This window comes from Trypanosoma theileri, assembly GCF_002087225.1.
Source record: "Trypanosoma theileri isolate Edinburgh chromosome Unknown TM35_Tth_1_V1, whole genome shotgun sequence".
In the NCBI taxonomy this organism is placed as follows: Eukaryota; Euglenozoa; class Kinetoplastea; order Trypanosomatida; family Trypanosomatidae; genus Trypanosoma; species Trypanosoma theileri.
The window spans coordinates 418,022-445,758 of record NW_021639843.1 but is presented as its reverse complement, the minus strand read 5'-3'; the positions used below and the strand labels follow the sequence as shown (position 1 = coordinate 445,758).

Genomic DNA, 27,737 nt, shown 5'->3' with positions numbered 1-27,737 from the left:
TTTTTTTGGACAGAATGGCGCTGATAAACTTTGGTAATATGATGCAGAAGAAGTACGCCTAAACATTTTTATTTTAGGTATTACTTTAGAAGATAAACTCATGAGAAGGTACATAAGCAGGTGGAGATGTGTGTAATAGTCCGAATACCCTTGTAATTTTTTTTTTTTTTTTGGTTCTTGGTTCCTTTTTCTCTTTTTTTATTTTTTGGTGTGTGTTCTTTCTCTTGATTTTTTTTTCTTCTTTAATATATGATTCGTTCTCTTTTTTTTTTTTTCTTTGCTTTCTCTGTAAGGTGAAACAGTGTATGTGTTGGTTTGTTTCTTAGCTTCTGTGTTTATTTGTGTGTGTGTGTGTGTGTGTGTGTTTTCTTATTATTGATAATAATTGATGATAAGAACGGGAGTACGATTGCGATGTCTCTTTAATACTTCAGTCATCTGCAGGAGTTCTCATTTATCCACACACTTGCAGCAGATATGTTGTCTTCTTCCTTTAGGTATTGGGGCATCTTGTACGATGGCAGATGCTCAATGTTTGTTTCTTCACTGCTACCGTTTGCAGGAAGAAGGAAATATAAAACACGATATGAATAACGTAATAAAGGAATTTGAAAAGAATTTGATTGAACTGCAACGTTTAGGTTTATTCTTATTACCACAACAAGGTGGTGATGGATTAAATGAGAGAGAAGGATCAAAAGTGATGTATCGTGCATCTACGATTACTGTTGAATTAAATTCTATAGATATAGGGTCATCATCTGGTATGGAAAAAAAGAATAGTAATGAAGATAAGGATAAGGTATTATTTCAACTTTTACATGGTGTTATTATTCCATTGTTATACTCTCAACTCGTTAGTACTACTGCAGGAAACCCAAATCGTATTCGATCATCATCATCATCATCGTCAGACGAAGTTTCGGTAGAGGCCTGTCTTGTCATACTTGAGCAAATGAGAGGATCATCATCTATTCTTGCTGGAAATGGAAATGCCTGTCGGTTTATGGGAGATCTTGTAAATGAGGCTTTTCTTCTTGGTGTCCGTGAGCGAATTCTGCATCCGTGTGATAATGGTCTCTTTCGTCTACACCGTGATATTATAAAATACTCTTATCCACAACAAGAAAAAAATCAAAAACATTATGATTCTAATTTTCATTCCCCAACGTGTTTACTTTCCCTGCAGTGGTGGTGGTGGCGAAGTGTGGCCCCATTTGCATGGGAATCTCTGAAGCGGCGTGTGGGGCCTGACGGTTGTGTGAATGCCCCCGATGTGTGGATGGATCTTGTGCAGGCACGTGTACAGCACTTACTGCAGAAACAGGACCATTCACTTCCACCACTTCTCACAAAAACACAAAAAGAGACGGCGATGTCGTTTGTGGCGGCAGCAGCGCCTTGTTGGAGTTATGCGCCTCGCGTGGTGTTGCCAAAGTGGCGACTGCAATTGTCAAATGCGGCCCGTGTAGAACTCGCTATGCGAACATTAACATCTATCAAGTCATCTCTTGCAAGGCGGCCGGCTGGAGTGCCAATGAATGAACTTTCAGTACTGGTCTCGTGGCCTACAATTGCTACACTATTGCGAAAGAGAAGTTTTCTAAAAGTGCTTTCACGGTTTCCATCTTATTTTGTAGTCTCTACTGTACAAGATGTTATGATTGCACAACAACAGTTGGATTCACGTAAACAAGCAAATGTTACTATGGAAGAGGTGGCCGCATGGGTATTAGAAGGTGGAGGAGAAGCCGCATCTCCTGTCGCGACTAGTTTCCTACAAGATGTAGACACTATTATACGAGCCGTAACTTTTTTGAGAAAACGTCAATTGCGTCAAGTGCCAACTACATTTGCAGAATTACATGGAGTTCTTGTTCCTCCATCATCAGGAAATGATGGAGATGCGATGTTGGGTGTTTTACACCGGTATGATGTTGTAGATGGGGTTTCTGCAAGTCAAGACATTTCATGGCATAAATACTCCAAGAAGGTTGTGCAACTCTCATCACGTGAACTACAAGCATTGAAAATAATGGAATTGTTTCGAAAGAATATGTGTGGTACTGCTCAGTTATACAGAGAGGCTATTGAACCTTTTTTTCTTAAATGCTACAAGGAAGTAGAAGTAGTAGTAACAGAAAAGGAAGGAGGAATCACTATGCCTCTTTCATTTGTAGAACGTTGGTTACAAACATCTCGTTTATCATTAAAACAATCTGATGTTATTGATATTTTACGTGGATGTAAACCTCCTATTTTTCTTAATGAAGAAACAAGTTGTATTTGTTTAGGAAGTATTACTGAAAAAAAAGAAACACATAACACTCCTTTGGTATCAAGAGATATTCCTTTCTCCGCAAAACCATTATTATCATCATCATCATCATCATCATCATCATCATCATCATCATCATCATTGCCCACTCCATCCCCACCCCCACCCCCACTACCACCACCACCTGTAACTCAGCGAAAAGAGCAATTATTTACATTTGATGCCCAACTTTCGCGGGTTCTTAATGCATCACAACCGGATGCTTTACTTCATTTTGCAGAAACTACAATTCATGCAGTGTTTGTGATTCTTCTACCACATTTATCCGCTCCTTCAGGTGTACGATTGCAAACGCTACTTCGCCGGATTCGTTGGAATTCTGTTATTTCCACTCTTGGAACTATTTCATCCTTTTTACAGGCCTTTGATGGTCTCTTTTTTGATGTCTTTCATAACTTCAGTAGTGGTAGTAGTGATACGGAAGATATGCTTATATCAGCACATCGTGGACCTGTTGGAGCTTGGTTATTATATGCACGCCTTATTGCTCGTCTGTTTCCACCTGAAAAAGATATTCCACTGGGACTCATCGCTGAAGGACTTGCGTGGAATTTGCGATTTGCACCACGATTTGGTGATCTCCCATCACTTTTGCGGCGTGTTGGTCGTCATTGTCGTGATGGGTATTTACTAGGGAAAGGTAACACAACAACATCCATAGCCTCTATTGGTGATAATAATAATAATAATGATGATTATATGCTATGGGATCTATTAAATAAAATACGACAAGAAGGACAACAGCTGGAAGGAATAAAACCAATAGAAGACCAACAACGGTTTGCATTACTCAAACCAAAATTACTTCTTCAGTACTTGCAAAACACAAGATGGAGTGAAAAATATAATAATAATGATAATAATGAAACTAGTTTACAACTGGCAGAGAAAGCTGTAAGACGTTTTCCATTATTTTTTCAATTACAAAGGGAACCAACAAGCGGTGAGACTCTTTTACGTGTTGCATTTGAACACTCTCCTGTAACGGTTGGTCTTAAGGCATTTGTTGAAGAGTATGTTTGCCCTTTACTACGACAACATCGTGGTATTCGTATTACAGAATTGGATAATCGATTAGGATGGTCCCGGGGTTATTTTGATACTCATCCTGCCGGTGTGCAAGCTGTGAATGGTATTTCTAGTTGTGCGTCACTTTACGGTGTATTACGTCGATATGTGGAGGGGATACATCCACCACTACTTGTTCTCAAACAAGAAACAGAAGTAGAATCATTGCATGATACTGTATTAGTGCATCCTAACACAGAAATCTACCAAAGTCCAGAAGACATGCTATTAGAAGTAAATGGTTTAGAAGCAATAGTAACTAATAGTGAAAATGGTAATGGTAATGGTGGTGTATTACTACGTCCTTTAGGGAGACCTATATCGCTATTTGAACTCCTCTCGGAGGAGAAGGAGTTGCAAGAGTCTGATGATGTGTTAAATGTCTCTCGTACAGAAGAGTGGCGTATATTGCTGCAATGTGAAGGTGATGCTGCTGTACAGTGGGAAACGGAATTAACGCAGAATAGTGGTGATATTCTTGTCTGGTGTGGACCAGAATAAGAAATAATGGTTATGAATGCGAAACGTGTGTGAGGACATATGGGTTCTGTTTTACATTCTTTTTTTTTTTTTTTTCTTTCTATCATCATCGTTGTAGACAGACAGAGAGAGTCCGTGTGTCTGAGAGAGAGGGAAGGAAGAAAAAAAAAAAAAGGGAGGATGCGTAAATACATGTTTATTTTATAAACATATACAAATTGAGTCTCTACAAATGGTGATAACAGTGTTAGGTGTTAATCACCCACCTACACCGTTGCATTTTGGTATTGTTGTTATTATCAAATAATAGAATTGTTCATGCACACGTACAATGTCAGTACGATTTGATGATCCCCCACCCTCTCTCTTTCTCTCTCTGTGAACCTTCTTTTCTTCTTTCTTTCTTTCTTTCTTTCTTTTTTTTTTTTTCATCTACACCTGTACATGTGTATACAGTTTCTGTGTGGTTGTTTGGCCTGCTGCCGCTGTGCGGATGGATGAGAACTATTCCGTTGTGGGTCCCCTCGTCGGCCCGCCACGCGACTGCGGCCGCCACGTTCTTCTCGCCCGCGCCACCGACGGCCTCCACTGCGCCGCCAAAACAATTCCGTGCGGCCGCGACACCCCCCAGCGGCTGGCGGCCCGCCGTGTTGTGGAGATCATGCGGCGCGTGAAGAACATCGCCGGCCTCGTGGACGCCGTCGAGACGGAGACGGGCGTGACGCTCATGACGGAGTTCGCCGCGTTGGGGTCACTGCGGGAGGAAATACGACGGCGGCGGGGACTCCTGCGCCAGCAGAGAAGAGAAGAACAAGTAAACGAACAACATGCACAACAAAAACGACTTTCGAGGCTGCGTGCGGTGTATGAGAGAGGTGTGGAGGCAGATGCAAGTATGAGCATGGAAACGGCTTTTTTTGCAGAGGATGAAATTGTACGGCTGATTATGCAATTATTAAATATTTTACAACAACTTTACGCTCAGGGAATTGTGCATGACCGCATTACAAGTGATCATATTTTATTATATGATGATAATTTCAGTAAAGTACGACTCTGTGGATTTGGAAATGCTTTTTTATCTTGTGATGAAAAGGAAAGTGAAGGAAAGCAGCCACAACAACAATCAGTTTCTAAAGGAATGCATTCTTCAGAAAATTCATCTCTTTCTACTTCTCGTGGTTATCGCTTCTTCTCTGACTCTATTCCTCGTGAATCGAAACATGATATTTGGCTTATTGGTGCTATTGTATATGAAATGTGTACCCTTGGTACACGTATTAACCTCCAAACAAACATTGTCACTGAACCATTTATTGCAGAACGTTATTCTCCTGGTTTCCATAACATGCTGTTGTCAATGTTGACAAAAGATCCATCATCCAGACCAACATGTGCACAACTAGAATATATGCTAAGCCGTCATCGCCCAAGTGGATTCGGTGACAGTAGATGTTCCGTATCCATTCCTCTTTCACAATCATTTTCCATACGACGTGATAGTGGACGCCTCTTTACAGGGACTCAACCAAGTAGTGAATATACTCAATATGATGTATCTGTTCATTCTATGCGGACAGATCCACGTGATAAATGCGATACATTAAATACTGTATTTCATGTCTTGGGTGGTTCCCTGGTCCCATCGAGGTACCGATGTAATAGCGCAGATGTTACGGAAAAACAGCAGAGAATACCTTTATCATATTCAGAAGTAGAAAACTGTAAAAACAATGCAATTGGTGTTGAACCTCTTAATATGCTTTGTGTGGAAAGCGATATTGAAAGCGTGAAAATAAGTGATTGTGGTGCTACTAAAAACAGTTCCAGTAATAATGAGACATCAGTAAAAACAGATTTAATGGGAAAATCTTCTCTTATATCAAGTAATAAAGTTTCTTGCAGTAAAAGTAGCAGCACTATCGGTGTTGTGGAGGGAGTTCCGTTTTCACATCAACGACAAATATCTCAAATCAAAACTAAAAATAGTCAAAACAGTGATGAAACAAATTGCTGTTTTGATAATTATTCTGAGAATGACATACAGTTACTGAGGATGCTTGAGAAGAAGTTGGATGCTCAAAAGAGAAAAATGTCAAATACTTCTCCAACTTCCAATAATAAACTAACATCAGTCGATGAAATTCCTACGTTAGGAGAAGAGAGAGTGGATTACGTTACCATAGGAAATAATTTTGGAGCTGGAGAGCAGAACAGCACTACCAATACAACGACAACAACCACAGTGGTAAAAAAAGAAACATCAATCGGAAACTCTCTATCACCTCAACCTTCTTGTGTTAATAATATTGACAAAATGGTTAGTCCACCCACACTCTTTTCGGCATCAGAAAAAGAAATATGTGAGTCTATGCAACCGCATTGTAAAGGGTCGTTGAATTTCTCTATTGAAGAGCATAAATCTGAAAAAGTGGAAGGAGTTAATAATTTACGTAGGGGTTCTAAAAAAACATCTCTTGTTTCATCAATCACAGAAATCCAAGAAACACGCCCGATGACACCATTAGATGATTTGAGAAGCGTTAGTGATGCTTTATATGAAGAAACTGTAACTACAACAGTGAGACGAAGAAATTTATTTGATAATACTTTGTGTCTCTCCGCATACTCAGCAACTGTGGATGTTGTCTCACCAATAACAAATACGGAGTTTTGTGATGGTGCCACGGAGTATAGTGCTTGCAGTAGCTTTGTGGTGGTACATGAGGCACCGAACACGAGAGGAAATTTGGTCCATCGCAGTCATTTAAGACCTCATCGCGTAGTGGATCACAATCACTGTAGTTCGTGTTTTGTGCAGTAATATCTCAACTGTGAATGTAAAGGTGAAGAGAGAGAGAGAGAGAGAGAGAGAGAGTGTGTGTGTGTGGAATGAGAGTAAAGGAGGGGGTGCCCTTGTATATGTTTGGTGTGAGATAATACATGAATATGTGGAAATTAAGAGAAAAGATGTTTGAACGGTTTAACTTTTTGTTTGCTTTTTCTTTTATTATTATTATTATTATTATTATTATTATTATTATTATTATTTCTGCTGGGTAGTGGTGTGTTTTTGTTGTTGTTGTTTTTGTTGTTGTTGTTGTTGATCGTGTTGTTCTCTTTTGCTGGACAGGAAAAAACAAAAAAAGAAAAAAAAAGATATTAAAGGGATGAGAGGGAAAGATAATATTATGCTTTGTTTTTCATGATGATGGAATTTCTCTTTTTATTAGATTCCTTTTTTTTTTTTTTTTGCGGAAGGTGTGCGGAGAGGGATTTCACCAATATTGCTTGTTTTCTTGTTATTGTCTTTTAAATGACTTTTTTTTTTGCTTGCTTGATATGATATGAAGTTATTTACTTCTTCGTAGTTAAAAAAAAAAAAGTAACTGTTGTTACATTAAGAGAATAATTTCCCTTTTTTAAAAAATTATTTTCCTTTGCTTTAATCGTTTGTTATTCGACTAAGGGAGGAGAAAAGAAAAAGGTGAAACATGATAAATCTGATTATTGGGCTATTTACAATTGATCTATGTTAATAATTTTATGTTTATTGAATACCAGACCTAACGCTTATGAATAGTTCTATGCTATTTTTCTTTTTTTTTTGTTGTTGTTGTTTTCTTTTCTGTGTATTGGAAGTAGTCGTTCTTTATTTATATCTTCCTCTATTTTTCTTGTAATGGTCAAATAATCCTCTTCTTTTCAGTTATATTGTTGTTCATTGGGTTTTTTTTTTTGTTTTTGCTTTTTTTCCCCCCATCTTTGGTATGGAAGCGTATTGTTGATCTGAAGTTCTTTTCATTTCTTTTCAGTAGTTTTATAAACCCGTACACTGCTTCTTGATGATTTTTTTCACATTCTTCTGTTTTTTGTTTGCTTCTTTTATTATTATGATTATTATTGTGGGCTTTTTTATTTGCTCTTCTTGTTATGTTCGCATTTATTAGTTCTTTATTATCACCTTCACTTCCTTTTTCACTTTACCTTTCCTTTTTTATAACTGTTCTATATTTTCTGTTTTTTGTTACTATTATCTTCTTTTCATTTCTCTCCCCCTTTCTCTCTCTCTCTCTCTATATATATATATATATATATATATACACCTAAGGGTAGGTTGAGGGGGGTGAAGGTGTGTGTGTGTGTGCCATCATGTCCCGTGGCGCTGGCACGACACCCTCGCGTTTACCCCAAAGCCCCGCAGTGGCGGATAACGACAACGACAACGAAAAGGAGAAAGAAAAGGAAAAGGACATTCATGTGAATAGCGATAAGGACACGCCCCTTGTGCATGGACATATGCTGTACAACACCACTGTGCGCTCATTTACAGACCCGCGACCGGTGATGCTGCGCGTTCCGCTGCGCACGCCGCGTCGCGATGGGGTGGACACTCACACCTCTCCAAATGGCGATAAGGGTGGAAGCAACCGAAACTACAATAGCAACAACGATAATAATAGTAATAATAACAACAACATCAATAGCACAGAGAGAATGGGTGGGAATAACACGAATCTTACCCTCTTGAAATCACCCGCTCCTGCGCCACCTGCTTTTCTTCTGACAGATGAGAAAAACCATGAGGCACGTCAGGTGTTGAATTCACCAGCACGATTTACATTAAGTCCAGCAGTAGAAACAGCTACAAGAGCTGCAACAACAACAACAACAACAACAGCTCTTCGGCGTAGCAGTAGTACTATTTTGGTTTCCCCACGACCTTCACCGCCAAGAAGAACTGATAGAGAATCAGCACAACGTGAAGTGAAATCCTCTAGTAGACGACATGTGAGAATGAGGCTATCACAGAGAAGTAGTAGTGACAGTAGTAGTAGTAGTAGTGATAATAATGATAATAATACTCGTGGGAGAAGGAATCGCACTAGTGGACTTGTCCATTCTGAACGTAGACCAATAGGTGAGCTCCTCATTGCTGTTCCCCCACGACGTCGAATAACAAGTCCTCTACAGCATCTTCTAGTGTACAATAATAATGATAATAATAATAATGACGCACATATGCAATATCGTGTTTCAACCCCACAACGGGGAAATACGACTTCTCGTGATGCTGTGCGTTTTTCGCAACTACCGCGCCCACCATTCTCTAGTGGAGGGCAGCACATGTTGCCATCATCATCTACATTGGAAACACCTCCATTAACTAGTGATGCTGAAAGATTATCACCCACCTCACTCCACTACTCACTACCGCGGGATACTCGAAGCAAATCCTTATCCTTATCATCATCATCATCATTGTCGTCATCAGTCACTACATCCGCTGCGCGAAGACAACGGAATAGAGGAATGCAAAATATGGGTAGAAATTCAAAATCATCAAAGCATAGTGTGATCTACCCACTACTTCGTGAAAATGAGGGATGGACCACTTCAGATGAAGAGAGCAGTAATAGTAGCATGAATAAAAAGAAAAAAAGGAGAAAGCAAATAATTACCAGTGGAAGCCCTTCTCTGGAAATGGAAGAACGTAAAAGATCTGCAAACTCTGATAAATCACTGCGAAACAGTTCGAGAAATGTGACAAGTGAACCTCAGTGTTTGCCCACATCTCGAACTTCTCTCACTCAAACTACACAATCTGGAAGTAATAGTAGCAACAAATCGCGCCGTGCACGATCAGCAGTACCTGCGAAGTCTGAACTCATGAAAGCATTTCATGAACTTCAGTTAGAAAAGGAGGCTGTAGTGTTAATGGAATATGAAGAGAAGGGACGTCGAACCATTCGTGATGCTTATATTAAAGGAATGCGCCGAATGTTGCTTGAACACACATTTCAGCGATCTATGCTCTTAGCATCTGGAGAGAGGAATCAACCCCAAACCTCTTCTTCTTGTTATTCTTCCTACAGTTATTCCTCTCCACAGCGTCGTAGTAATATGCAAACTAGACCAGTAGTACAGGGAGAATGGAATGATGGGAAACATTCAAGAAAAGATAATATCATCAAATCCGGAAGACACTCAAGTACACGAACTTCTCCAAATGAAAAAGTACTTGGGTCTACTACCACTAATCGATCGTCACGTTCGTCTGTAGAGGTGATTTCCGGAAAAAATAAAAAGAAGTTTTTGATAGCATCATCAACTCCCACTAAAAGAGAAGAAGAAAAGCCACAAGAAGAAGGAAAAACAAAGTTATTAAGTAAACAACAACAACAACAACAACAACAACAACAACGAGAAGAAAAACATGAACATGAACATGAACAACAATGTAGTGTTGGAAGTAGTAGTAGTTTGAGAAAAGTAACAAAATATACTTCTCCTATTCGAGATGATGTTAATGAAAGTATGGATGATATACAACGTACTATGCGGGTATTTGAGATTGAACTTCTCCGTATGTTGTCAGAAGAAATTAATGAAAGAAAATTTCTTATAGAAAATGAGAGTGCTAAATTTTATCTCCTCTTGCGTTATCACCGTATAATGGAAGCAGCTATGCAGCCAACACCTATTTATTTACATGAGGCATGTGAGTGGCAGAGTATCTTAACTGAAGCTACGAATGAACTCCATCGTTTACAAAGCGGAAGAATTGAACTTGAAATTCAACAAAGACTTCAAATTGCTCGTGATTGTGCCCATCGTATTGCTGCATTAATAAATAACGAAACACAAATACGAGAAAAGGAATTACGACAGGCAGAATTACAAGAACGTCGAGATTTGGCACGACTCTTTCATTTAGGTCTTGCCGCCTTATTAGAAGTACAGGCCTGTTACACTAGACAACATGAGAGACAGAAAGCAAGTCGCATTAATATTATTCTACAAGAAGAAGTTCGAGAACGTGAAATGATACATATTAACGAACTTCGTTCTCGTAGTAAATTATACCGAAGAATTGAAGCCGAATATCATGAAGATATTCATACTAATAGAAATGTAGAAACGACTACGGTATCGCATCAGGAAAAAGATGTAACTGTTGGTGAAATACCTATTGAACTGAGTGACATTACATCTATTAAAGGTGATCGATCATATATGACAGCAGAAATAGAAGTACAACAGATCCCATCTCAATCAGAGATAAAAAATGTAAATACGACTACGTTTTCTACCGTACATTCAGGAAATACTAGTGCAGTACATCCTGTTCTCATTGAAAAAAGTGCTGGTAATGATGATGGTTACAGTTTATCGTATCCAGGAAATGAACAAAACGTAGAACGTTTCTTCTTTGAATGGAACCCAACATCCAATACAATTCCTTCTAATACACATAATAGCAATACAACAATAACAACTACAGGTACAGGTACAGGAACAGCTGCAGTTGGGGGAACTCATTCATTAGTATTGAATTCATCCTCTGGAGAACAAGTTCGACCTTGGACAATATCTTCTCCACCTCCGCGTAGTATTCCACATACTAATACAACTACAGATAGTACTTCAAAGTACAATAAAGGTAATACTGATACTACAGGTACCACTGCAACTACTACGTTAGTGACAAACACTTTACCATATAAACCTAAGAAAGGTAAAATAAAGCAGTATATGCATCATCATATGGATAGTCCTTCCTCTAGAATGCCACACTCTACGCCAGAGGTATCGAAAGATTCATATAATATTGCAGAACCGTCTATATTGTCAGTGGAAGACTCATTTCTCAGAAATACCACACATCGTGATATTGGTATTACGGCAAATCTTTCATCTCAGCCTACGTCCCAGTTGAGGTCTATTTGTGAGTCAAGGCCACCCAACTGTCATTTAGTGCCATGTTCACTGAAGAAAAAGGAGAAAACGCAATTGTCAACACATAGTCACAGTCGATGTTCCGCCACACCGTTACCCGTTACTAAACTGCGTGGAGAAAAGTCAACACTGCGAGTGTCGTGCGGTACACAACTAACACCGCCAACCAGACGTCCTTATCAAGATGATGTTATATTTGATGGGACACCACAAAAATGTCAGAAACATTTTGAGGAAAATGAATTACTGTCGTTATCACCATCCTCCACAACAACATCATCATATGTAGAAACAGGGGTAGATGTAGAAGCAAATAAAAAGGTAATAAGTGAACCTTCTGAGGAATCTGTAAGTTCCTCATGTTCATCATTCTCATCTTTATCACAGAGTAATAGTCAACAATACCGTCAAAACCCTCATGGTTTTAAAGGGAAAAAAGAAGAGAAAGAGGAAGAGAATGTAGAACTTTTTGATAGCGTAGAAGAGTTAGAGGAACCTTGCAACTGGAGTCAAACTTCGATTGATTTTGATGAGAATTACATGGACGAGAAACAAAGAGGAAATAAGCTTGGGGAAGAAGTAATAATAAGGGACTCTGACTCTAAGGGTTCCCCAGTAGCGGATATTTTTGCTACTACCTGTGGTAGAGAAGCTAAAGAAAATAGAATGAGATCAGAAAGAACAGTTTCTCGAACCTCTGATATAGCAAGACGTGCGAGTGAGACTATGCCTGAAGTTTCACTTTCTACAATGCACGAAGCCACCGCAGCAGGTAGTGTTGATTATCATGATAATGAAAGAAATGGAAGTGGACAAAGATCTGCTGCTGTTGTTCTTCCTCCTCCCCCTCCTCCTCCTCCTCCTCCTGTTATTACTACTACTACTACAAGTACTAACAATAATGATAATAATGATACTTCACAGAGTGATGTTTCTTCTTGTTCTTCGCTTGATAATAACGTAACGGCCAATATAGGGCTTAATGTAAAAATGGATGATAACCGAGAAACCTATGTAGATGATTATAATAAGGAAAATCTTTCTGGTTATTTCGGTAGACTACCTTCTTCTGAAGAGGTTATGGCTCCTCTTGAAAAATGTCAGTGTGAATGTGTTTCTAATTACCCTCCATTTAATTATATGCGCCCAACCATGTCATGGCGACGTCAGCATGAAGAACTTGAATGGCGGGCTTTACAACGTTCTTCTAGGAGTCGAAATAGTAACAATGTCAAGTGGACATCCGTTAATATTCTTCAATCCCCTAGTCGACGACGATCTCAGAGTAACCCATCACAACACTTGAAACGAATTCCATTTGAAGAAGGACCTGGAGTATGGGGAGATTTGGAGTTACAACGTAGACCCTTCGCTTATGATCCACTTGGTGAAAAGGCATACAAAGCAAGTGAACGTCTACAACCAGAATCATCTATTACTACTACTATTTGTTCACCACGTCATCGACAAGATGCGGCTCGACGATTCATGAGTGAAGGATCTAGTGTCCGTGGTAATTCAAGACGTTCTCTTTCAAGACACAGTAGTCCAATTCCAAGTGAATCACCAGTTGAAGATCCAGTGGTTTTAGCATCTCTTCAGGGAATTATAGAAGAACGGGAGGTTTCACCCAAGCGTGTTGCTTCCACTCCAATGTCAAGAAATACAGGAGCAGTAGCAAGAGATGGTTCTCCTAATCTAAGATCTAATGAAAAATTATTTGGTATTAGAAAACGATCTAAAACTCCTTCATATGTTGATGCCTTTTTTAAACAAGACCGCGAAGTTGTTGGTCGTCGCTGTTTTCTAGCTGCATTACAACATGGACCAGTACTACGAGACTCTGTACGAAATGAAACTCCAGTACGTACTGGTATGTCAGCAGCGAAAACTACACCCCATCGTCGGCATTGTCTACATCATCAGCGATGTAGTGAAAATACTCACGGTAATACACCTGATATTGTGTTGTCACCTGGTACATTACGTGGAAGCTTTTCTCGTTCTTCTTGGAGTCCACAACCAAAACCGTGGCGCTGATAATCAAAATATATTTATAGATTATGACAGATAGACGCATATTTTGACACATGCATTTCTTCACAGACGTACAAAAGAAAAAAAAAAACAAAAAACAACCACCACATGTACGCGATCACCCAAATTATATATATTGAGAGAAAGAGAAAGAGAGAAAACATGGATATACATTGACATATTTATACAGATATGATATATTAGTTCTTCTTTACCACCTCTCCTATTTTCTCTCCTACTGTTTATCATTACTACTCGTGTGGAATTGTTTATTGATCAGTTATGCATAATGTCGTGTGCCTATTTATTTTCCGTCGTTTCTTCATATTTTTTTTTTGTTTTTGATTTCCAATGTTTGTGTGTAAACATAAGGTATAACCAAAAGATACTTGTGGAATGTTATTTACTCTTATGTGATTCTTGTTTTGACTTTTATTTTTATTTTTTTTTTATTTTCTTTACACAGGAAAGGAAAGGATTAGAGGAAGGATATCACCTCACACATACAGGAGGAGAGAGTATAAAGAGAGAGAGAGAGTGTCACCCACGTATAAAGTCTTGGAAAGAAAGAAAAAAGAAAAGAAAAAAATAAATAAACAGTAACAGTAATAATAACAACAACAACGAATAAAAGGTTATTGTAAATTAAACATGTCATCCGAGCAGCATACATGCGATGGTTGTAGTAATCCCGCTTCATCGTTTCAGTGTCCTCTCTGTCAGGCAGAAGCTATCACTTCACGTGGGTTCTTCTGCAGTCAAGAGTGTTTCGCGAAGAACTGGTTAAATCACCGTGGCACCTTTCACAAGAGTGGTGTAGTGCGGGTAAAGGAGCAAGCACAATCTACAGCTATAGAAGAGTCTACCAATGGTCGTAAACGCGCAGCAGGAGAAACAAAATCTACAGATGCTGATAAAAAGAAAAAACGTAAACTGAAGAAGAAAGATGAAGAAAATAGTGAACCAAAAGAGGATGTAAATGATAAGGTAAAAATGTCTGTTGTGGTACCATGGTCTGTACTTCCACGAGTTTCTGATAAAATAGCAACAGTGGAACCATCTCTGCCAATTGGTATTGCTCGTGCTGTAATTGGGGGATCATCATTAGATCATCGTATTTCTTTCTGGTCCGCTGTTGTAGCTGCTGCACATCATATAGCTACAGAACTTGAATATCAGAAAAATCATAATAAATCTTCATTTCAGGTGTTAGTTATAACAAGTGGACCACTGGAAGCTTCTGCAATGGCATGGGCACTGCGTTGTACAGGTCTAGCAGGATTGATGCGACTTGTTCTAAGTGAAGAAAAAGAAGATTTGTCGATAAACCCAAGATCACATTTTTCTGGAAATGGACGAATTGTTATTACGACAGAATCTATTGTAAGATGTGTCTCTAATGGATCAGCATCCGCTTGGCTTCAAGAAGAAAGTTTATTGGTAACTTTACCAGGAGTTACAGAAGCTGCAGACTTTCAGTCTGTTCAAACTCGTGCTCTCTTTTTTGTTTATAGGGGTAAGTCTATCAATACAACAGATGATACTTGGTGTGAAGAAGAAGAAATTTCTCATCATGTTATCCCATTAAAAGAGACTCCTGCTGAATTGCATAATTTATTTAATTCAGTCATTCTTCCTCCTGTGGATAATGTTGATACTAATGCTGATGCCACTCTTGCTCATTCTTCTTCCTTACCCACTGAGAATATTGGAGAGGTAAATACTTTAAAAACTCTTCGATTTGATAATGAGGTCTCTACATTCCTTGCCCGTGGAGATTTTCCCAATGCACTTCAACATCTTGTTCGACTCTACAGTTCACGACGAGGTGTTTTTGAGGAAATTCTCTTTAACAGTTTTCTCTTAACTCTTGGAGCTGCGAGTGTGGCACATGCTCATCATATGTTGGCCTATATATTGAGATGTCTTGTAGATCATTCCTCTCGTTTTAAAGGTCCACAAGGTGGTACATTAAAAGAAATGGCATTACGGGCTATTTCAAGAGTTGTTCGTATGCTTCCGCCTATTACAACTTCAGATGAAGATGATCAACAACAACAACAACAACAACAGAAAGAAAAGCATCAAAAAGAAATTAAAGATAAAACAGGAAAAATAGTTACATCTAGTGGTACTCAGGGTAACTCTACTATATCTTCTTTACCCTCTGCAATGGAGAAAAATCGTCTCTTTAACTATTATGAAAAATTACCTAACATTCAACTTCAGGCTACTATGTGCTATTTATATCCCTATGCATCTCCTGCTATTATGGATCTATTAGGAGCAGCATGGGGTGTTAAAAAAATTCTTTCTGGTCCTGAAGCCCTAAAGAGTGCAGATCAAAAACGTAATGATATTGTACTACGTTTGCGTAATCGATATGGAACGAAACTTGATCCTGCTTTTGCCAATTATTTGGTTGTATTAATGCATTTCTTGTATGATATGGTTGCCAGTTACTCTCTTAGTGTAGAGGAAGTAGACCATCGTACCTTGTGGTCTATAACGCTAGCAGGAGAAGTTGGTCCTTTAGAGACATTTCTTTCAAATTGTTTTCTACTTCAGAAGGATGAAACGACAACATCATCGACATCAGAGGAAGAGGGAAACAAGAAAAAACAAATAAAAACACTTTCTGGTCGTCAGATACCACAAAAACCTGTAAGTCGTACAGTACTTCTTCGTGGTCAAGCCGTTCGTACGGCGGTTGTGGAGGAACCCGTTCAACTCTCATGGGTAGATTTACCTCTCACAGGTAAACGACAACGTGAAGTGGAACGATTGCAGCGTCAAGCTGTAGATGAAATCCTTATGGCCATGCCACGAGTACCACGACCAATGTACATTGGTGATGTTGGTAATCTTATCGGTAAATGGTTCCGCTTTAATGCTCGATTTGATGGTACTCTTGGTGTGAGTCTTATGGAGTTTCTCATGCAACACCCAGAGGCTTTCCGTGTGGTTGGGAATCTCGTCACACGTCGTACCGCAGGAGTGGCCGATCAAGTCAAGATGCGCTTTGATGATGATAGTGATCACGACAACGACGGTGATGACTCGGATGATGATCGCAAGGCAAAGGATCGCGCACTCCTCACAGGGGCCAAACGCAAGAGTGGTGGAAAGCCCGGAAAAGATTTACCTTCACGAGCACGAAAGAAGGCATTGGTGAAGGCATTTAATAAATCACGCTTTGATCGTAACTATAAGCCGATTGATGCTTCGGCAAAGGTACCAGGATACATCAAGCGTGGTCCACGTAAGATCAAGGGAAGAGGTCGCAAGGCTAATTTGAGAAATACCAAGCGTAGTTAAAAATATATATATATATATATATATATATATATATATATATAAAGGAGAGTGAATGTTTGTGTGTGTATGTGTGCATCACCAATAAGTGTGATGCCTAAGAATAAGAAGAATACAACGAAAGAAAGTGGTACATGCTTTTTTTTTTATGGATTTTTAGTGAAGTTGATAGATGCATTTCTTGAGAAAAGTGGCGACTTTTTTTTAGTGGTTGGTTGGATGGTTGATGAAATAGCTAATACTTATGCTATTTATAACGCGTTTAAAAAAAAAAAAAAAGTAAAGAAGAGAAGGATAATACACATACACATACACACATAAAAAAAAAAGGCATTAAAAAAAGTAAACTAACTCTACTCACCTAAGAGGTTTTCTTTAATATTTCTCTCTATTTTAAAGAAAACATATATGGAGAGAAAGAAACAGTTAATGGTAGTTTTCTTTTCCCTTTTTTTTTCTATTTTCTTTCTCGTACCCCTTCACCATGTGCTTTTCCGTATCATGAATCTTTTTATTTTTGTTTTGTTTTTCCTTTTTTTTTGCTCATTTTCTTTCTTCTTCTTTTTTTTATTTTTTTTTTTCTATTTCCATTATGACAATTATTTTACATAACAACAGTCAATAAGAAGCCGGTAGGAGTTGTTTCTTGTAATTGACATTCCTTCTTGTGTAAATTATTCCTCAATTATAATGACATCATCAATGCATATATCTTCTACTGCGGCTTCCTCCGTGGGTAATGCGATGTTGGAAGTGGAACGAAGTTTTCTTCGGCATGTGATTCCACTGCGCGTACAAGGTGCGGGTTCCATGGCAACACTTTACCGCCATGCATTTATTCATCAAGAACATCTTATTCATCGTTTATTAAGAGCACTTGAAACTGTTCCATTACCCGCACTTCCACGTATGCTTCTCGCAGAGGGCTTTCAACGTATGTTGGAAGGACAAACCCCACAACGTGATATTCGAGCTCTCTTTGAAGAGGCAGAAAATGAGGCACGTCGTGTACTGATTCAGGCTGAATTTCATTCAGATAATTGTCAACATCAAGAGGAAGGTTATCTCTACACAGCTATTAAAAGAGACCCATTGATGCGATTACTTGCATATGAATTACGAGCCGCATGTGGATATTATGCTCAACTAATGGCTATTTCAAGCCAACCAGAAGAAGGAGCCGCCGCACTTCTTCGAACACTTATCGCTTCTGATGTCCGTACGGATCCGTTATTAGTGGATGTGATGTTAAGATTTGAGGCATTACATCGAAATGAGGAAACAGGTGAGCGACTGGAGTCGTGTGATTCACCTGTTGAAGAATTTGTAAAGGAGTGTTTACTTTTAGAACGTGATGCTTTTGGGGTTTTTCGCTTTGATGCCCGTGGTGATAATCGACATCTTGTACATTGTATAAAACTAGGTGATATTGGCAAAACTCCCAGATCCTTTGCGGTAACGATTGATCCTATTTTACAGCAGCATGGAAACTTTATTCTTGAACGCACGCCTGTACATCAGGGACGTTGGGTGGAACATCGTTTGTCGTGTGCCCCCGAGTCCCATCGTGTGGATAGTCGATTACCGTCATTAGAAACCCTTAGTGTGACTCTCAACTCCACGGAGACTACTACTACTACTACTAGTTCTACTCATAATAGTAATAATAATAATAATAATAGTACTATTAGTGGGGAGGAACCGCTTTCGCTTCTTGTGCGGTATGATGAGCCATTGTGTCGCCGCCACAAAGAAACAACACGCGAAAAGGATGCGGCGATTCATCACATTGAAGTGTTTGAACTCGCTGCTCGGGATACAAGTCGTGGTTTTTGGGAAAAGTGGTTTCTTGATCGCTAAAAGTGGTTTTCACCGGGTGAGGGGGAGGGAGACACATTGTAGAGATCAGTAACGGGGTATTCTTTTTCTTGTGTCTTATTGAGTGCCCCTTTTTTTTCTTTATTGCTGCTTGGTTTCCGGTGTGTTTTTTTTTTTTTTTTTATTATTATTATTTGTTTAGTCTTTATTTATTTATTTTTTTTTTTTCCTTCTAAATATGTATACATATATATTTGGAGAGGTCGTTTTCTTCATTTTTTCATGCTCAACCTCATGAAACGTAAGCTGGACGGTTAGACACAAGTACGAAAGGAGAAGAAAAATAAGAAACTCCTGTGGAGAAACTGGAGTGAAGTATAATTGTCGTGCGTGTGAAAGTGAAAATAAATTTGAGAAATGTTTAGTAAAAAGTATATATCAAATGGAAAAAAGAGAGTTATCTCGAAACCAAAGAAAAAAATAATAATACGGAAATAAACACTGCAAATATACAATTACAATAAAGAGAAAAAATATATATATACTGTTTTTTTTCTTGTTTCTTTTTTATTTTCATTTCACAAATCGTTAAAGGGTAAAACAAAAATAATAATAATAATAATAATAATAAAACAGAAGAAGAAGGGGGAGAAAAAATATTAGAAGAGAAGAGAAATGTCTTCCTATAATGCAGATGTGCCCTTTGGTGGTTCTTATCTTCCCGAAAATGCTCGGGAACGATTAAGTGCGTATGTCTATCGTGGTACTGATAAGAGTCTGTTGTACAGGTATGTGTTTCGTCCTTTGTGTGTGCGTCTAGTAACCTATTTGCCAGTATGGCTATCAGCAAATGTTATTAGTGTTGCAGCTCTTGCCCTTGTAACTTGTGCACACATATTGATTGCTGTTTATATGCCTGATTTGACAGTAAAGCAAACTGTTAGTGTTACGGATTCTGTTTCTAATGGAGAAAATATGAGTACACAGGTGTTTACAGAAGAATTTCAACCACCTCCAATGTTTGTATTTATGTTTGCAGCTTTCGCTCTTTTTTTATATCCTATTCTTGACAACCTTGATGGACATCAAGCCCGTCGTACTTTTACTGCCTCACCATTAGGATTAATTGTAGATCATGGTTGTGATGCATTTAATTGCATAATCGCATCACTTTCTATAGCAGCAACTACAATGATGGGACCTACATGGAAGACATTTGCCCTTCTTTTATCTATTGTGATACCTTTTTTTATGAACACTTGGGAAGAATATTATCTTGGTGAACTTGTAATACCTGTAATAAATGGTGCAAATGAAGGAGTTATGATTGGTGTGGGTATTTATATAGTTACGGTATTGATGGGAGGTCCACAGTGGTGGTATATTAATGGTGTAACCCTACCACAGTTATGGGTACCAGAGGTATTAAAACAATCTCCCCCACTTGCTGCAGTAGCTATTGAAAAAAAAGTACTTCATACCGTTTGTCCATGGATTTCTGGTACTTTCTTTCGTACGTATTCCTCTTTTGTTTCTGCTTCAGTTCCTTCAGATACTACTACGACTACTGCTAGTACTAGTACTAGTACTAAATCTGCCTTTTCGGCATTATTTGGACTCACCTGTGATGAGGCATATATTTCCAATATACCAACTCCTTATATCGCACCGGATAGTTTAAAAGGTGATGATTACGTTGGACACAGTATACTACAAAATTTTGTTCTTAGTCTTTATGATAAAATGGATTTTCATAGTATACGACTTCGGTATAATACCATTGGAGTTTTTCTCTTTTTATCAATGTCATTTATTACTTGTGTAGCTAACTTTATACGAGTGTATAAAGCTGTACATAAACCTAGTGCTCATGGCAAGATAGAATCAGGATGGATGTCTCGAAAAATGCCTTTTATTCACGCACTTACACGTTTATTACCTCTTATTACATTAACACTTTTTGCAACCTTATGGTTTCTTTCTTCCCCTAATAATATATTTCAAAAACATCCACGTATGTTCTCTTGGACTATTGGATTACTCTACACAAAATCTGATATTCATTTAATGATAGCACATGTTTGTGGTATTGAATTCCATCCACTTCGTCGAACATTATGGCCTTTTTTATTTTTGGGTGCTCACATGACTCTAACATTTTACCGAAATATGGTTAATTGGATGAGAAATTATAAACTTCAAAGTACATCTTTCTGGTTTTTATCCGCTAACAGTGTATGGGATGATTTACCTAATGAAGAATACGTAATTTGGGGACTTTTTCTCTTGAGTTTAGTTAGTTTCGTTCACTTAGTTTATGGCGTTGTACGCGAAACAGCTGATGCGCTGGGGGTTCCAGTTTTCAAAGTGCCTAAATTGAAACAAGAAATGCTATTGAAACAAATAGCAGAGGAACGTAAAAAGGGGAAAAAAGAATAAAAATGTAAAAATATTTAGAAAAAAAGAAAAGGAAAATACCATACAAAGAAGGTATTTTTATTTATGATTCTATTATGTATCACGTCTATGATATTAGAAACAACTAAGGTATGTTTAAAATACAAAAAAAAGAAAAAAATGAAGGAATAAATAAAAGAAAAAAAAAAAAGTAGTTTCTCTGCCTGTATCTCTGTGGTTATTTCTGGTGTTGTGTAGTGTTGGTATAGAAGGTTAGGGAAGAAGAATCAAGAAAAATATATATATATATATATATTAAAGCATGCCACGAGGTATAAATGGTTTTATTTGTAATAAAACTATATATATATATATTTATGTATGTATGTGGTAAATGTGTGGTTTGGTTTCGTCCATTGTGTGGTGACTGAACAAATTACGGTTAAATTCTATGTTTATCAGATTTTTGGAGTGTTTGATACGCTTTAATGTAGTGCACTCACCCATGCAATCTCCTGCGAAACGCAAGAATTGTAATGGTGTTTTACTGGTAGCAGAAAAACATTATCATTTTTTTTGTTGTTGTTATTGTTTCAACATGGAAAGTTGTGTTGTAAATGAATTTTTTATTGGCACGCATCCCTCCTTGTTTCTTATCTTTATATGTGCCATATATACAAGTAACTTTTCCTCTGTTTTTCTAAATATTTTATCCATCTCTATCCCTCTGTCTTTCTCTTAATATATATAATAGTAATTATTATGGTTTTTTTTTTTTTTCTTTTTTCTTATTATTTTACGAGTGTACTTGTAAATGTAGTCTTGCTTCATTGGAAAGAATCTTCTTGATTTCTTTATCTATTCTTCTTCTTGTTTTTCTCTTTTTTTTTGCTTAATAAAGTGTGACGCCCTGCAGGGGGAGCAACAACAAACAAAAGAGGAGGGATTAAAGTCCCTCTTCCCTCCCTCCCTCCTCACACACCTCCATATTTTGGGGCATTCTCTTATTTAACGTTCTGGGTATATATTCATTTTTTATTTTTATAGAAGAAAAGAAAAAAGGAGGGGGGACCTATAGAAAGTATTTCCCTATCAGAGTGTAAGTAAAAAAAAAAAAAAGAAAAGAGGAGAATTATTAAAGTTTATTGGAAGCTAAGTTAATGTCTCAGACTGTACCTATTCGCACAGAGAGGCCAAGAATTCTTTCTCAGCGTTCTAATTTAAATAGTGCTGCTACATCATTTCCTGGATTCGTTCCAGGTACATCTTTTGATGCATCTGCCCCATCTAGGCGAGAGACTCTGCAGGAGTTTCAGCGACTTGAAATGATGTTGGAGGTGGAAACACCGTTGTATACAGATAGTGGTTTAGTTCTTTCTGATGATGATGATAATGATAATGATGATGGCCGTTGTGGTAATCGTGATATAGATAATATACGTATAGAGTATGATGAAAGAAGTGCAACGAAATTAAGAGGGGAGTCCGCTACAAAAGCTTCTCTCCGTGAGGCTAGAGAGGAGTATGTAGGTAAACCCTTACACACAGATCCATGTCAAATAGAAAGTATCTGGTTAGAAGCACAGCGAGAGTCTCAATTAGAGGAAGCTGCTGCTTCACCCCATATGGGTGAAACCTTTTTGAGTGGACAACATATTTCTCTCGGAAATAATGGTGAACTTTGCTCTGAAACTCATGAAACTATTATGGAAGACCTTACAAAACTGGAAGATCGCTTGAAGCGAGCACGAAGTAGACAACGAGAAGAACGTTTGCATCGAAGTTCTTCAGTAGGTGTATATGAAGGAAAGGAGTCATCTGGGAGTGAAGAAACTAGATCTTCTTGTGGGGAATCAGAATTTGATCCAGAACGGTATGTAGCGCCATTGTTGTATCCTACAGAAATGTTGAGTGGTACGGATTTATTCTTACTAAACCATAGAGAAGAAGAGAAGACTGATGTGTGTAGTACCACTCTTCATGAGATTTTGCCTGATGCTGCCAGTCTGCAGGAGGCTTTGCGACTCTTACAGTACAGTATTCATTCCAATCGTCCTGATGTGCTGGCATGTGTACAACGTTGCAAAGATGAGCAACAGCAACAACATCAGCAGCTTCTTGTAACTAGACATATGAAATCTCCAGTCAGAGAGGATAAAAGATCTCCTACCAAAATGGCCAATGAAACTAAAACCGCTACCATAACAACAAGAGAAACCAAACACACTGAAGTTTCAACTCGTGCCCGTCCGGTAGTGGGTTGGCGACTTCCCACTGATGATGAGCATAACAATATTCCTACCACTACTCCTACTACCACCCCTACTACTACTACTACTACTACTACTAATAGTAATAATAATAATAATACTCATCATCGTCATGATCATGATGATAATGATGATGATGATGGGTTAGCACAAGAGTTGCGTACGGAGCTGCAGGAACAACGGCGAATGATTGAACGGCTAGCGGTGGCCCAAGAGGCGAATCTCCAGCGGCCTCAGCGGCCAACCCCCATTCTCTCTACTGCTCCTATTCTCTCTACACTTGAGAGGAGTGAACCTCGGCCAATGCAGACTCCCCAGCGAGATCCCACACGACCATTGCCGCCGGTCATTACAATAACTAACAATCGCCCACCAGCACAGGCAGTACCACAGGCTCCATATCCTCATCCTCCTCCTCATTATATGCAAGATGAGTTGCGGCGTTTACACCGTCAGTATGAACGTATTCTACGGGATGAACGGCATGCATGGATGGACTTAATGCAGAAACAAAAGGATGCCTTCACTAGAGAGAAACATGCAGCGATGGAGTCACTACGATATAGTACCGTACAGCAACAGAGGGAAAATACGGAGGAGATTAAACGTGCTTTAGTGAGTCAAGAACAAAGGCATAGACGTTGGCAACATGTGACTGATCTGCAACAGCAGAAGGAACTTGAAAAGTTATTAGGCAAGAGTATGCCTGTTAGTGCTATTGGTAATAAGGAAAATATTACCGCAGCTTTGATAGCACAAGGTCACCACCCATATTCTCAAAGAGAACTAAAACGAACTGTAAAGCAAAAAATGAAAAAACAAGGTGGTTTACAACAAGTAAAGGAAAACAAGAAAGGAGAAGAAGAGGAAGAAGAAAAAGAAAAAGATTCATCAGACAAGATAAAGAATAGTAAAGCAAAACGACCTCCCGTAAAGGGACCGTTTCGTGTTGTGTTACCCAAAGAAGAAGAAGAAGAAAATGAAGAAAAAGAAGCGAAAAATGAAGTGCAGGATTTTGTAAATGATAGTTCTGTAGCGCTTGAAAAAAACAGAATGAATACAACTCAATTGATCTATAGTGAGACTGAAGGTGGTGCTCGTGTATTTACTGGACGAAAGAAAATCATGTCATCAACGCAGTCGCCAGTAGGGAGACGACGTTCTACAACGCGACAAACACAGCGTTTGCCTCGTGATTCTTCCGCTAAGCGTCAAGTGAGAAGTACAAGAGGAATAACTAAAAATATCTCAAAAACTGAAAATCAGAGTACTCAGTTAAATTCTCATCCTGTTGAGTCTGCTGAAAGTAAAGATGTAACTTCATACGCTTTTGCCGTTGAGGATGCTCAAACTGCTTCTCCACGAAAATTTCAGACCACCGCAGAGAGTATTCTCTCTTCCTCTTCCACCTCTTCACTATCACCACCTCCTCCACCTCTCGCACGCTCACATTATGGTGACAAGTGGCAAAACCAACGGGCCGTTACAGCAGCACAGGCGTTATTTCTGCGGGAGGTGGTGTTACTATCAGACCAATTAACACCTGAGGAATCTGAGAAACGACGAAGTTTAGAATATGCTTATGACGCTTCTCGCTATATTCCATCTCCTGTAGTTCAGAAGGAAAGTTCTACAGAACCTTCTCGTGCCTGTGATATGTATTACTTTGGTCAAGAGTATGGTAATTTAACACCACGTCGTCGGGCGAAACTGCGTGCGGTCGAAGCGCAAACACGATTGGAAGCAAGACGTCGTTTGGAACGCCTAAAGGCCCTTTCATTACCTCCAAGAGTTCAAAAACTTGGTGAAGCTCCCCCACATTTATACGAACAGATCGATGGTGAGGATTATACACGACAAGAGGAACGAATAGCAGATCTCATTGCCAATGAGACGATTCACTCTATTATTGGAGATGCTGCGGAACAGAGTTTATTTTCTGATTTACTCCGAGAATTAGAGAGTGAGTTGGTAAGAAGTGAATTACGTTCTATGACTACAAGCAAAATGAAGTTGAAAAAAGGAGGTGAGGAAGATCAATTAGGGGAAGTACAAGATGCACCTGAGATTATGCTTGTAGAACGAGTGGATATAACATCAACATCTGGTACTGGTGGTAATATTATTAATGAAGAATTATCATTAGATGAAACAGTTTTACGTTGTATAGAAGAAGCCATTATGCAGTCCATTTTAAAAACGGATGAAGAAGAAAATAAAGCCAAAACAAGCATAATAAAGGAAAAAGAAGAAGAAAAGGAGCAAAGGGTGGAAACAGTTGCAAAAACGAACCTCCAATCTGACGAAACTGTGGAAATCTTGTTAGAAGAAGTTTCTAGAATTGAAGACAATCCAGTATGGGTACGAGAAGTTGTCTCTACCACGAAAGATCCACTTTGGTCGAATGAAATAGTTACTGGACCACCACAAGGAGGAGTATCACTCCAGCAGCAATTACCACCACCACCACCACAACAACAACAACAACAACAACAACAACAGTCTGTAATTAAAAAAGAGGATCCTCAACCCCCTTCCAATACCTCAAACGCAGGTGTAGTGCTCTCTTTAACTGGATCTGGTAGTAGTAGTGTTGTGACTGCTGAAGGTGGAACACTTCGAATTGTTCTTGATGTTGCACCAGTGATGCAGCACCTTACGGATACGATGTCCCAATTACAACCACAAGTGCGATCAACATCTTTACAACAACAACAACCTATACAGAGAGTTGAAATTGCTAGTGAAGACAGAAGGTTATTTTCTGATACCGATGAAGAATTATGTTTCTCTGAAGTGCTAGATGTACCCGTCAGGACAGGAATCCATAATACATTGATGGATAAACCATTTATTCTTTCACAGTCAATACAAGAAAGTTTAATTCCTCGAGTAGTTCAACTCACAGAGGTTGGTACTGTATCGACGAGTGTTATCCCTTCAAGTGGTGTACAAAGTGATTTACATCCTTCGATAAAAATGCAAAATCCACCTGTATTGAAAAATGAGGTTTTACCAGAAACAACTCTCATTAGTCAAGAAAAAGAAAGAGAAAAACAGTTAAAACGGGAACAAGAAAAGGAACAAAAAATATTTCAAGAAGAAGAGTCACTTCAACGTCAAATGTTAAACGATCAAGAGGAAACTTTACGATCCTCATGGTATATGATGTGGGACTGGCATCAAATGAATCTTTCACTGTTACAGAAGCAATCTCAACAGAAGCAGAGAGATCAAGATTTAGAGGAGGAACATAATGAAAAGAAAATATTAAATATTAATCCTATTCTACAAGAGTCTACAATTGTGGGTAATGTAGATTTACATCCTAATGAATCTAGATTACCACCAGTACCTTCTCCTGTTGAAATTCGTGATCCTATTACAAGGTTTATATTTGAATGGATGCATGAATATGATGAAAAAAATACGGTTTATGAAAAACAAGAACCAAAATCTTTTCTAGAACGATTACATGAGGCAAGTTATATTGCAGAAGGTAAGATACCTGTTAATATGGCTAATGGTGAAGATGATGGGAATACTTCATCTACTGTTCTGGATGTACGTCGACAGTTACTCTTAGATATTGACCAGAATAATGATTCCTCTTCTTGGCTTTCTTCTACACATCCCAGTAGTATTACTGAAAATGGATTTCCACAATTTGTGAAACGATCATACGGTGCTCCTGTGAGGAAATATCCACATCGTACGTATCGTCACAGTGATGAAAATCTATCTTCCATGACAACAGAGACAACTCAATTCTACTCTTCCTCTTCTTCTTCTCCTCCTGTGCAGGTATTTAATTCATCTCCTATGCCTAATACAACAACAACTACTACTACTACTACAGCTACTACTAACACTAGTTCTGGTGGTACGAGGTCTTCTACAAACTCATCAGAAAAACCAAAACTTCGTGAAAGAATGTTACGTCACTTACGTAGTATACAACCACATGAGCAACATCAACAAGTGCATCAGTGGACAGTGGAAGAACTGCGACAGAAAGTAGAGAATATTCAAGAAGCAGAAAAAACGGCTGCTGCTTCGGCTGCTACCATTGCGAGAGATGCAACCCGCATGATGGGATTTGCTAATGAGCAATTAATATTTACAGGTCCTCCTGTTCAATCTACGCCATCTCCACAGCAACCTCAATGGTGGTAGATGTTTTTTCTTACATTTATCTGACATTTTTTTTGTTTAGAACACAGTTAGTGATAGACATGTTAACAGGGAAGAAGAAAGTAAAAAAAAAAAAAAAA

General features: G+C 38.5%; 7 protein-coding genes across 7 annotated transcripts; all 7 read left to right on the top strand.

Moving 5' to 3' along the window:
* Positions 1-388: 388 nt before the first annotated feature.
* Positions 389-3,907, top strand: TM35_000012590 (uncharacterized protein; the record flags this gene model as incomplete). The annotated part of the gene is made up of 1 exon (XM_029020940.1): positions 389-3,907. The coding sequence occupies one exon, from the start codon at positions 389-391 to the stop codon at positions 3,905-3,907; it is 3,519 nt and encodes a 1,172-aa protein (XP_028887448.1).
* Positions 3,908-4,379: 472 nt separating this feature from the next.
* Positions 4,380-6,710, top strand: TM35_000012580 (putative serine/threonine-protein kinase Nek3-like; the record flags this gene model as incomplete). The annotated part of the gene is made up of 1 exon (XM_029020939.1): positions 4,380-6,710. The coding sequence occupies one exon, from the start codon at positions 4,380-4,382 to the stop codon at positions 6,708-6,710; it is 2,331 nt and encodes a 776-aa protein (XP_028887447.1).
* Positions 6,711-8,038: 1,328 nt separating this feature from the next.
* TM35_000012570 (uncharacterized protein) lies at positions 8,039-13,666 on the top strand (the record flags this gene model as incomplete). The annotated part of the gene is made up of 1 exon (XM_029020938.1): positions 8,039-13,666. The coding sequence occupies one exon, from the start codon at positions 8,039-8,041 to the stop codon at positions 13,664-13,666; it is 5,628 nt and encodes a 1,875-aa protein (XP_028887446.1).
* A 648-nt stretch (positions 13,667-14,314) lies between these two features.
* On the top strand, positions 14,315-16,981 carry TM35_000012560 (uncharacterized protein; the record flags this gene model as incomplete). Its single annotated transcript, XM_029020937.1, has 1 exon — positions 14,315-16,981. One exon carries the CDS (start codon positions 14,315-14,317, stop codon positions 16,979-16,981), a length of 2,667 nt encoding a protein of 888 aa, XP_028887445.1.
* A 687-nt stretch (positions 16,982-17,668) lies between these two features.
* TM35_000012550 (uncharacterized protein) lies at positions 17,669-18,838 on the top strand (the record flags this gene model as incomplete). Its single annotated transcript, XM_029020936.1, has 1 exon — positions 17,669-18,838. The coding sequence occupies one exon, from the start codon at positions 17,669-17,671 to the stop codon at positions 18,836-18,838; it is 1,170 nt and encodes a 389-aa protein (XP_028887444.1).
* A 633-nt stretch (positions 18,839-19,471) lies between these two features.
* Positions 19,472-21,235, top strand: TM35_000012540 (aminoalcohol phosphotransferase; the record flags this gene model as incomplete). Its single annotated transcript, XM_029020935.1, has 1 exon — positions 19,472-21,235. The coding sequence occupies one exon, from the start codon at positions 19,472-19,474 to the stop codon at positions 21,233-21,235; it is 1,764 nt and encodes a 587-aa protein (XP_028887443.1).
* Positions 21,236-22,353: 1,118 nt separating this feature from the next.
* TM35_000012530 (uncharacterized protein) lies at positions 22,354-27,639 on the top strand (the record flags this gene model as incomplete). Its single annotated transcript, XM_029020934.1, has 1 exon — positions 22,354-27,639. One exon carries the CDS (start codon positions 22,354-22,356, stop codon positions 27,637-27,639), a length of 5,286 nt encoding a protein of 1,761 aa, XP_028887442.1.
* Between the last annotated feature and the right edge of the window lie 98 nt (positions 27,640-27,737).